Genomic DNA, 11968 nt, shown 5'->3' with positions numbered 1-11968 from the left:
AACTGGTTCCAAGAGATGTGAAATGGTTGCTGACTGACCCGTAGAGATGCTCCTTTTTAGATGACAACACAATTCCTATAAGTCACCTGAACTGCACATGATGGAAGAAGACAACGTCCTCTTTCCTTTTTCTGCTCTAAACCATCGTTTATAAAGCGGATGCAAAGAAAGAGAAAGACGGGAGCAAGAGAAAAGTAACTTTGCATGAGGATGGTGCCAGTCAGGGCTGCAGGACAACCTGTTGCTTCGCCGGAATATAAAAGGGGAACACTTCGCGGCCGTGACGTGGGCTGACTCCCTACAAACGCAGAAAGAGGTTGGGGATTGGAGGCATCTTAATTTTAACTCCGTGCATCAGCAGGGCACGAGACACACCCATTTCTCTCATCACCAACATCCTAAAAGCCCTTTCCCGTCACAAGACCCCCTGCTACACATCCCAGAGGCGCATCAGCGATCCTGGCTGCTTTTATTTCATTTTTTTTTTAATTTCATTTAATTTTTTCCTGCTTTGCAACATCAGCACACTCCAGAAATCGCACTTTGAGTTTTTCCAACCAAAGGAGACTTGCAGAGAAGAGGCGAATAGTTTGGAGACGCGCACCGGGGATTCTGGGATAAAACGTGCTCGTTTGCAGTTTATCATCCATTACAGTCACTTCCTTCCGCGTCTCACCGAAGATGGCCAACGCGGGTGTTCAGCTTTTAGGATTTTCCCTGTCGCTCATTGGTATTATTGGACTCATCATTGGGACGATTCTGCCCCAGTGGAAGATGTCCGCGTACATCGGCGACAACATTATAACAGCGGTGGCCATGTACCAGGGACTCTGGATGTCGTGCGCTTTCCAGAGCACCGGGCAGCTCCAGTGCAAAATCTACGACTCCATCCTACAGCTTGACAGTAAGTTGCGCGGCGCGCATCTCGCGTCCTTCACCGTTACTCAGCCAGTCGGGCATTTCCGCGAGCAGCTGAAGCTGCGCCGCTGCGCGCTTCGCTCGCCATCACTGCGGGTGATTAGGGGACTCGGGTTGTGTCAGTATGCACAAACCCTCTGGTATTATGTCGTGTCAGTGTACACAAAGTCTGTTTTCTAATGAGCATCCTTTATACAGCTGTATAGACGTGCAGGTGAGCAGCCACCTGTCCTCTCGAGCGATCTCACACTGGCACCGCTGATAAGGTTTCCGCCACAGCGCGCAAACGGCATCCCCCCCTCCTGCACCCCCCCCCCCCCACACACACACACATACACGCCAATTACACCCCATTGTGTTGTGCTGCCACAGGGGGACATTGTCTCCTGCACAGGGCTGCCTTTGATAGAGACTGCTTCTGTCTAGGAGAGAGGGTTGGAAGGAACTGAGAAGATCCATCTAATGGACACGAAGACAGTAACATTCAGTACACTGTGGTTCCCGTTGTTTACGGCTTCCCTTAGCAACCCGTCTTTCGCCCACGCCCCTCATCCTGACCACCTTCCACACACACACACACACACACACACACACACACACACACACACACACACGTGTAAAAGTCCCACTTTTCAAACTCATCAAAGCGGTGTCTGGAGGGAAGGGCCTGGTTAGTTTCTCTTTAGCAGACAAGGTGATCCTGAAGCGGGTTGCTGGTTCCCAGCGTGGTACTTCACCGTGCAAGGGCACTGATGGGGAACCGGTGTGGGTGGTGGTGCCGCCACAACGAGAGCTCACCGACCATTTCCCATTTTGCCTCAGGTGGAGTGGCAGCGAGGTCATAGATAGATCCTCCACTTGTACAGCGCTCGGGTGTTTCATCCCACTTCAGTCTCAACACCACCCACAGACACAGTACCACACACACTTACAGATCACAGCATGTACACACGCACACGCACGCACACACACACACACACACACACACACACACACACACACACACACACACACACACACACACACACACACAGTCCAGTCTGCTTCTCTTTGCTCATCAGCCACAACGTTGTAATTGTGTGTGACCAGCCACAGGAGAAAGTTGTCCTCTTGCCTCTAAAGTGCTTTGCATTCAAAAACCCTGATTCTCTGGCAGACTTGTATTTGCTCAGTAGGTGGAGTTCTGGTGTTTTAACTGGTTGGGATTCGCAAGGTTTCCTAAGAGCGTCCTTTTTCATCCTAAACTCTCATGAAAAGGAGTCTGTGTTGCTCCACCGTTTTCCTCTCTCATCTTTAGTTGTTAGGGTCCCCCCCCCCACACACACACACATCTTGTGCTCTCTATCTCTTTTTCCCCCCTCACTCCATCCATCCTCTGTTCTCTCTTCCCCTCTACGCTGCCGCCGCCAGCGCTCACTCCCACATCTTTCCGCTCATCCCTCTCTCCCTCCCTCTGTGCTGGGGGTTTTGTTTGTTTGGGCAGGGCCGGGATGGCCTAGACTGGCACAGACTGGTTCTAGGTGGACGGAGGAGAAGAGACAAAAGGGGGAGTCGGGGGGGGGCATCCTGTGATAGGTTTATGGGTGTGAATGTGTTTGGGTGGGGGGGGCTGACAGATGAGGGTCCTGGCAGTAGCCTTTCACTAGCCCTCCACCTCTCAAACAACAGAAGATGGGAGGGAGGGAAGAGGAGGCGAGTGGTGTGTGTGTGTGTGTGTGTGTGTGTGTGTGTGCGCGTGTGCGTGCATGCATGTGAGCAAGTTAGAGAGTCTGTGCATGTGCGTGCACACGTGCACGGTACTATAGGGCCTCTCTTCCAGGAAAAGTGCACATTAAAGTATCCTGGCAGGCTCATAATGTGAATGTAATTCACAGCCTCTGAGTAAACAAATAAAACCTGTGTGATAGATTGCGGCCTATTTATTTGAGGGGATCCTTGCTTTATTTTCCAACTTGTGTTTCCAGGAGCACATATTTTTTCAGTGAGATTCTGGCAATGGGTTGTTTTTTTTGTTTTTTTTTTACTTTCTTATATGAAATATCCTGCACACACATTTTTACACTAGTTTACTTAGATTAGCAAAAATTGCATGTCGACGGTGTGCAAACAAATTGCTATCAATAAATCAGCCCGTTGAGAGAACTATCAAATGTATCTTAAGCTGGTCCATCTCTCTCTCTCTCTCAGGTGCTCTCCAGGCGACTCGTGCCCTGATGATAGTCGGCATCATCGTCTCCATCGCGGGGTTGGGTGTGGCCTGCATGGGAATGAAGTGCACTACCTGTGGTGGGAATGACAAAGTACGCAAATCCCGCATCGCCATGATCGGGGGCATCATCCTGCTGGTGGGAGGTGAGCAAGAAAAGATGAACCCTCCAACTCTAATGGTCCACCTGTTATCTCTGTTGTGCACACTCTTGTGTAGTCCGGATGCCTTGTTATACCTACGTCCCACCATTGTGGGTGGGAAACAAGACCTCATACTGCTGCTGTCAAACAAATGTTGTACTGGAATTTGCAATGAAAGAGATTTCCTCTGAAAAACCAGCTTTCTGGGAACAATGGAAAAAGTGCGAATATCAGATTGACCACCATGCTTTCGGGAAAACACTTTTTTTTTTTTTGGAGTATTTCTGTAGCCAATTCCCTCCATTCAAATATGGGGAAACTGTGGAGGGGAAAAAATGAGCTATGACAGCAAGGCTGGGAAAGGATCTCCACTTGACTCATGCAATGACAAGAGCCACAAACTATTTCAACGAAAACCCCATGAAATCAGGGTGAGTAAGTACGCTGCCTAGCTCAGTGATCCTCAATGCAACTCATGTAGGAGGCCGGTCATAATGCTGCTCTCCCACTCATCCGTTAAAGTCTTCCAGAGGTCATCCGAGTGAACGAAGCCAGGATTGCTGGTGCTGTTCCTCACATAAAAGGTCTCGCGGACTCTGAGGACAACAGCAATAAAAGCTAATTGTGATGGAGTCAATAGCAAGCCTTCAGGCGGCTGTAAAAGTCTTAAGTGCACGTCCGCCTTATCAAACTTTGATGATGTGCTGATGTTGGTACTGATCTTTTCCTCTTTGTGGTGTATTTCTCCCGTGACAGGGCTATGTGCGATTGTGGCGTGCTCTTGGTTTGCTCACAATGTCATCCGGGCTTTCTATAATCCCTACACCCCTGTCAACACCAAGTAAGTCACCCCGGTCTGCATTACTCTTACTTTTTCAATATCCTCTTTGGCTTTCTCCATCGGATATATTGGGAGAGTCCGGTTTTAGCAAAGCCCTAATCTAGATTTTGTTCTTTCAAATTACTTCACCTTAAATCGCTTACCTTTTGGTCCGTGAGTGAATTTCGTTCACTGTTTCCGCATGATGAAACTGCATTGATTGAACATTGAGAGATTCTCAATAAACACCTTTTTTTCTGACCTGCATTGAAGTAATATACACAAGAAAAAATATTTTTACTGCAACGATTCTTTCCATATGTACTTGTTCCCGTTGTGCAAATATAAGTAAACGAAGAAAATATTTACAAACGTGCTCTCTTGTAAGAGAATAGATCTTTTTCACAAATATGGCCAACGTACAGCCGCTTCCTCTTAGTGGGGTAAAGCTTAGCTATCCCCATTGCAGTTAATGTTAAAAAAGCCAACTTTCTGTCACCTTCAATTCTGTCTGTGCTCCCTAATTTTATGTTTCCACCTAGTGCATAACACAATGCATGTTGTCACTGGCATGTAGTTATGTTTCTGCTATCAGATGACAGCACAGTTATTAAAAAGTGATTTGATCAAGCGTCACAAAATGCTAACTAGCTAGCCAAAGCTAAGGGTAATTTCAAGGCTGTTAGCATTTCATGACCCTCGATCAAAGCACCTTTTTAACAGCCATGTAGACAACAGAAACATATGTCAAACTGTATTGTTGTATATGTTGAAATACAAAATCACAGACGGGACTCAAGGCGACACAAAGTTAGCTTTTTTCTATCGGGCAACGGAGAACCGATCTTGACCCTACCAAGATGAAGCAGAAGTTCATCAGCCATGTTTGTAGGTTATATCCTCTTCTCTTTTCCCAGGTTTGAGTTTGGCGCCGCTATCTTCATTGCATGGGGGGGGCTCCCTCCTGGATGTACTGGGTGGAGCCATGTTGGCAAGTTCCTGTCCAAGAAAGAAGCAGGTGTCCAAGTACCCGCCTATGGCCGCTGCCCGCTCTGGCCCACCCAGCAGTACCAAGGAATACGTCTGAGAGCGCCTCCACAACTACTCGGGACTGCTCCATCCTAAATGAAGAATGCTCTCCCTATGTTATGGAATGAATCATGTGTGTAATGAAGTTATGGGGGCAGTTTTGAACCCTTGCCTGATGGAAAGAATTTCTAAAAGGGGATTTTCTTTATTTTCAGATGGCCCTTTGAGTGAGACCCCCAGATTATCAAACAGTACTCTCCTCTCACCCCGTCCAAACATTCCACAATTGTTTACAAGTTGCCTTCGCAAATCCCTTATAATTAGATCCCTGAATTAATAGAGAGGTCCTTAGGGTGCACCCTCTTGAATTGTAGCCAAAATGGTGGATTATGGCCAACGCTTGCACCTCAATGTTAGATCCAGCATCTATTAGCGGTTCCCATGTTAGATCCAGCGTCTCAGCATCAATTAGCATTTCCCATGTAATTGAAAGTAATCACTTCCAGGTTGGTGCTTAGGATCCATTTATGGCCTACTCAGGGGTTCGCCACAACAGAGGACTCACCATGTGTGGATATAGTGGCTCTAAAATAGACCTCACCATAAGTTGGGTGTGACTTCACACATTGGGCCGACTGTATATGGTGACTGTATCACACAAGCCTTTTACTATAGCGCTCACTAAGGGACTAGCAGTCCTTCATACCAGTCTGTTACAAACCCTGCTTGCATATGAAATACTTTATAATGTAGTCACCAAACCACAGGTGCCTTGTTTGTTAGTGGGAGTGCCATGATTGCTATGGTAGATACAACTGCATCCACACTACAGGATACACTTTAAAAACTGCCTTTATTTATGTCGTTGTGTGTTTTGTTCATTAATGTACCTAGAGTGCCGTTTCTGTTCATATGTAGATTAGCGTAGATGTGATGAAATGGCACGGTTCTACTTTTGAGGGCTTTGATTTTTATTAAGTTGTATTTTTTAGATGGAAACTTGTATCTACACAAGTGTAAAGATTGATGTGTTTCATGCTTTGATCAGTTTTAATGCTACAATGCTATCTTTTATAAACTTCTGATGTCTGGCTAATTCCTTGTGGAATTCGATCCTTTCCATAGGACGACAATTGTAAGGCAACATTTTAACTTGTTTCCCATTGTCCAAAAACCATAATAAACACTGCAATGTGTTCCTTTTTGTGTGTGTGTGTGGTCAAAATAGTGAACGAGGCGTTTCATTTTCAAATTCATCCATCCATCAATTATCCAAGCCGCTTATCCTGCTCTCAGGGTCACGGGGATGCTGGAGCGTATCCCAGCAGTCATTGGGCGGCAAGCGGGGAGACACCCTGGACAATTTAGTATGGTCGATTCACCTGACCTGCATGTCTTTGGACTGTGGGAGGAAACCGGAGCACCTGGAGGAAACCCACCGGAGACACGGGGAGAACATAACTCCACACAGAGGACGACCCCAGGGCTTGAACCTAGGACCTTCTTGCTTCTTGTTTTGTAATCCATGAATATAAAATCCAGACATTCCGTAAAGATAAATGTTTTATTTCCCAAAATGCATTATTCAAAAATTCCACCACTTCCATGCAAATGGTAATGCACACAACCCAAATAACAATCTTTGAGTCAAGAGAATGAGCTGTGAAACACAATGCCTCTGTCACGTGAAAAAAAATCATTAAAGTGAACTATAGGAACTATTTCATGGCCAGCTAATTAACATGACACCAGCAACCATTTGTGCATTTTTCTGTGGTAATGTCTCACTCCTACATCCCTTTAGAGGGAAGATCAGAAACCTTCCCAATGCCCACGTAATCTGAAAAAAAAAGTAAGCAAGTATGTACTGACTCTCAGCGGTGCGGCCTAACCGCTACCTCTTATCTCACATGGCTAATCCACCCAAACTGCACAGCCGTTGTGACCGCATCGGGGGGTATACTTCAGAGATCAGGATTACTCATTTCAAAAACATCACGAATAAACTCATTGAGTGTTGTGTACAACGAGAGCTCGTCATTTGGTGCGGCGTCACGATACCACTCAGAACCGATATTAAAGTTCAGTTTGGCATATCACTAAAACAAAAACAATGACCTTTTTTTTTCTCTCCCAGTTTTCAATTGGAATGGATAATCCAGTCTCTTGAATCCCCCTCTGCAACGCCGTCGTTATTTGTGATGATGCCACACTTACGGGTCTGTTCTTTATGCCAGCGAGACATTTTTAGTCCGACCTCAAGGTTTAAATACTACAGTGTGCAGCCCTTAATGATGGGATACTGGTTACGTGTTTCGATGCCTCGAAAGACTCCATGCATAGAATTCGGCAACATGTCACACAGCACATGACAGGCATTTCAACAAAGTGCACCATTACTTATCAAAACATGACAAATCCTAATCGTAGGTGATCAAAACAAAATCCACTGAGAAACAAGTAAAAAATAAGTATATAAGCCATAATAACACATACAACTGTTATGCTTTTTTCTGAACAATAAATAATCATCAGTAGCTTTGTCTTTGTTAACTGTTTTCAAAATAGCGAGCATTCGTCCACAGAATAATAGTATACCGCTTTTGTCGGTGTCAAGAGTAAAGAATGATAGTCCCGGCACAACCGAAGCTTGACATTTTACCTGCGGATTTACAAGTTAACAGGTTTCCACTCCGTCACACAAACTGTCCCAAAGAAAACAAGTAACCCCCACCATAAAAGGAAAGGCTGGTGATAGGGTGCGCTTCGTCTCATCGCTTTACTCAGTGCAACTTTGGAAATGTAGCCCTTTTTAAAGAAGCTCGGAAAAAAAAACCCACTCCTTTAAATATCTTTCCCATGTCCTTCTTGCCTACTACCTCCCGAGGTATACAGCAGAGAGAAATGCCGAACAATTCATTCACAGTCTGATCAAAGATAAGTTAAACACTATGTACAAACTAGGTCTGGACTTCACCTGGCAATATGTGCCACGTTAAACCGTCAGAAGCCTCTGGAGGTCACTTGAAACGATCAAGGCCAGATATCTGATATGGGGTTTGGCACCCCAGGAGATTTTGGCACTTCTTGGTAATGTTAGGAGATGGGCGAGAGGGAGACAGGACATTGTCCATTGTTGTTCATGATGTCATCCAAATCCTCGTCCTCCAGCTCCACTGGAAAGAAAAGGTTGAACATCAGTGGCTTGGATTCGATGAGTACATGACACTGATTTAACACATGCAGACAACATCCCACTAAAATTGTGCGGTCTAAGTCGGTGTTGTAGGTACTCTCACACAGTTAGTATCTAAATCAGCATCAGCAGTGAAAATATACAGTTGGTCCATCCTTTACTGTAGGGCAGGTTGGACTTGCTAATCTTGCTCTTAGATGCAATTCAACCCATTTGTGTGCAGCCTTACTATAAGCCCATAATCAATGTCTGTGATGAAGTTCTTCTAATTTTGAATTAGAAGAATTGGGTGACAAAGTTGCTCTTCCGATGTTATGAAGGGTCACTTCCACTTGAATGTGAGTCTGCCAAGTGCATGCTATGCTGTATGTGCGGCGCACAGCCCTACTGCACTCTATGTAGTGAATTGCATGATCCAATAGCATACAGAATACACTACACGATGTATTCTGTATGAGGGATGTAGTAACAATTTGGACACCGATATCATCTCATAATCTATCTATGCTCGTATACATTTAGCACTCTGAATCAGTATCAGCAGAGAAAAAGTGGGCCTACAGTCGGTCCATCCTTTTCTTTGGGGCGGGTAGGCTAAACTGTGCATTTTGGTAAATGCCAACCTATTTCTGTATAGCCCCACCACAGACCAAAGCCACACACTTTCAACAACTCCAGCTGTGTAAGCTTTAGCCTGTTGTGCGAGTGCATTTGCTTTCAACTCGACTTTGCTCACCTTTCTTTGACCGCCCTATCTGCCCAAGTTTGGGTGCCCTCTGACCAAGTCTCTGAGGGTTGGGTCCTCCCCCGCGGCCGTTCACCTGATGGTGTCCTGGGTTGTACTGGCCGGCCGGACCGGGTTGCCTCGGCGGACCGCTGGGCGGTATCAGCTCGGGTATACCTGATGCGCCGTACATCTCTGCCGCAGAACCGCGTGTATTCTCCGTAATGTCCACTAGATGTCCCCGCAGCCGAGGCTTCGACACGCACGCTGAGACAGTCCCCTCACTTCCGCAATGGCATTCAGCAACGAATGTATGGTCAACAAAAAGAGAAAATGTCATATAACACACATCGCCCCTGTATCACATGAATGAAAGTAATCGTGTTTAGTAGATCCGCCGTAGCAATAATCTGCCAGAGACACTTCAGGTTTCGGCAAGTGCGCACTACGACGTTTATCTGTTGTTTGAAAGAGTAGGCGGTGCGCCTCTTATGTAGTCAATTTTCCATACTATCCACAACGGCGAATCCACCCAAATAGCAACATTTACACGTATAACGACATGGAATAACTGACATAAACCATAGCGTGCCAGCCATTAGTTCCCCCCTCTGGAATAAACTGCTTTTCCACCTGGTCTTTAGACTGAAACAGATAAAACAGATCGGCCATTCTGTTGTCTGAAATACCTTTCTTTTCTTTTCTTTTCTTTTTTGTGGAAAATGTGACAAACGTGTTCTCACCTCTCGTACACCCGGGGCCACCGTATTAGAGCTAAATCCGGTACAAATGGTTGGCGAGAACGAGGTTGTTGTTGTTTATCAGCTCTCTCTCGCTCTCGCTCCCTCTCTCTCTCTCTCTCGCTCGCTCTCTCTCTCTCTCTCTCTCTCTCTCTCTCTCGCTCTCTCCGTTGGCACGACACGGAGGAAGTGTGGATTTTAAAGGCGCAGCGTCTCTCCGTGTTGTCGGGCCTTGGGGATTTCCTTAAATCGTGTCTGACTCATAGCCGACGCTGGTAACGTCACTGACCGCTCGTCGGGACTATCACAATGACAGTGGTTTATGGATTAGTAGAGGGTGGAGGTGCACCGAGTCTCTGAACACGCTGACTCAGTGACAGAGTGACTCAGCTGCCGGTCATTGATTGGTGGCCTTCTAGTTGAATACCACTCTACAGTCGACCACCACTGCACATCCAAAAAGGTCCTGTCACTTTTTTGACACACGTGGCGTAATGGCCTGGCAGCCTGTCCAGGGTGTCTTCCTGCCCGCCTGCCGCCCAATGACTGCTGGGATAGGCTCCAGCATCCCCGCCACCCTTAGAAGGATAAGCGGTTTGGATAATGGATGGATGAATGGATGGATGGTGTGATGCTCATTTATGATAAGTGGTGTGTGTGTGTGTGTGTGTGTGTGTGGGGTGTGGGGGGGATTAAGATGTTTTTGACGGTTTATCCTTAGGGAAAAAAATAAGTTTACATTTGTCACAAAAGGTAAACCTGAGATTAGCATACTTTAACTTCACATGTACTTTTAGACTTGTTGGGTACTTTATTTGAATACACTTTTCATACTTAAGTCAGATAAAAGTAAACATTTCAGTCCAAACGGTAACGTATGCGGGTATAATTTTAGCTAACTTTAATTACCCTTCAAAAGGCTTACATAATAGCATACTTTTAAGTATATTTTTGTTCCCCAAAGTATAGGTGTTATACTTTGTTATACTTAAGCATATCTATATATCTATATCTAGTATATATATATATATATATATATACATATATACACATATATTAGCAGCTGATGAGTGTGAGACGCACGAAACAGGCCTGTACTGCTATGTATTAAAATCTTTTTTCCTGTATCCGTGTTGATATATATATATATATATATATATATATATATATATATATATATATATATATATATATGTGTGTGTGTGTGTGTGTGTGTGAAAGAAAATGCCAGATGAAAGGAATTACTATCTACCAAGCTACGGTGACAAGAAATGGCAAAATACATCAGTCTGACAGAGAGAACATTCAAAACGAGGTTTAATGCACACGTGTAGCCTTAGAAACAACAGTTTAAAGAATGTAACATCTTTAAGCCGTTATATTTGGTCATTGGTGGAAAATCCTTTCAAAGAACAAAGCATATTCAACCAGCAGTAAAATGTGCAACCTGTGTCTAACTGGAAAATATTTTATCATTTGCAAACCAGAAATGTCCACATTGAATAACAGGAATGAATTGGCCAGCTGTTGCAGACAGGGATATAAACACCTATATTGTAATTATAAATAAATCATGTCAATAGACAAATACCAACCCACCCCCCACATTGGACCATTAGTGATCATGTGTTTTTGAATTTTTGAACGTCGCACCTCTCCCTTCCCCTTTGGACGTTGTGCACATGATGTGCATGACGAGGCAGTAAATGGTATGTCCTTACCTGAGTAGCTTTATTGACAGCTGATGATTGCTTATGGCATGAAACAGGCTTGTACTGTCTCATAAAGCATTTACTTGACTCACTGGATTGTATATATATATATAGTATATATATAGTATATATATACTATATATATATATATATATATATATATATATATATATATATATATATATATATATATATATATATATATAACTTTGTTAAAAGAAACACTCAGTGGTAGGGAAAGTGCTCGACAATATATCCATCCGTCCATCGTGTTAACCGCTTATCCTGCTCTCAGGGATGCTGCAGCCTATTCCAGCAGTCATTGGGCGGCAGGTGGGGAGACACTCTGGACAGGCCGCCAGGCCATCACACACACACACACACACACACACTCATTCATTCATTCCTAAGGACAATTTTTTGTACCACCAATTCACCTGACCTACATGTCTTTGGACTGTGGGAGGACACCGGAGCCCC

At 44.8% G+C, this 11968-nt stretch overlaps 2 protein-coding genes across 2 annotated transcripts; one reads left to right on the top strand and one right to left on the bottom strand.

Moving 5' to 3' along the window:
* Positions 1 to 267: 267 nt before the first annotated feature.
* On the top strand, positions 268 to 6307 carry cldn7a (claudin 7a). The gene is given in 5 exon segments (XM_056300698.1): positions 268 to 904; positions 3106 to 3270; positions 4024 to 4108; positions 5005 to 5038; positions 5040 to 6307. Coding segments are annotated over 5 exon segments (642 nt in total). The 5' UTR covers positions 268 to 681; the 3' UTR covers positions 5175 to 6307.
* Positions 6308 to 6666: 359 nt separating this feature from the next.
* si:dkey-112a7.4 (uncharacterized) lies at positions 6667 to 9924 on the bottom strand. Its single transcript, XM_056300494.1, has 3 exons — positions 9780 to 9924; positions 9049 to 9320; positions 6667 to 8292 (listed from the first exon to the last, which is right to left on the bottom strand). Exons 2-3 carry the CDS (start codon positions 9227 to 9229, stop codon positions 8213 to 8215), a joined length of 261 nt encoding a protein of 86 aa, XP_056156469.1. The 5' UTR covers positions 9230 to 9320; positions 9780 to 9924; the 3' UTR covers positions 6667 to 8212.
* Positions 9925 to 11968: the final 2044 nt, after the last annotated feature.

This window comes from Lampris incognitus, chromosome 20 (genome assembly GCF_029633865.1).
Source record: "Lampris incognitus isolate fLamInc1 chromosome 20, fLamInc1.hap2, whole genome shotgun sequence".
Lineage (NCBI taxonomy): Eukaryota > Metazoa > Chordata > Actinopteri > Lampriformes > Lampridae > Lampris > Lampris incognitus.
The sequence above is the reverse complement of the archived record's forward strand: the minus strand, read 5'-3'. Positions and strand labels throughout refer to the sequence as shown.

Coding starts and splice junctions, on each gene's coding strand:
- si:dkey-112a7.4 (XM_056300494.1), bottom strand. CDS start 9,229: ATGTACGGCGCATCAGGTATACCCGAGCTGATACCGCCCAGCGGTCCG. Junction 8,293..9,048: donor GATAGGGCGGTCAAAGAAAG/GTGAGCAAAGTC, acceptor TTTTCTTTCCAG/TGGAGCTGGAGGACGAGGAT.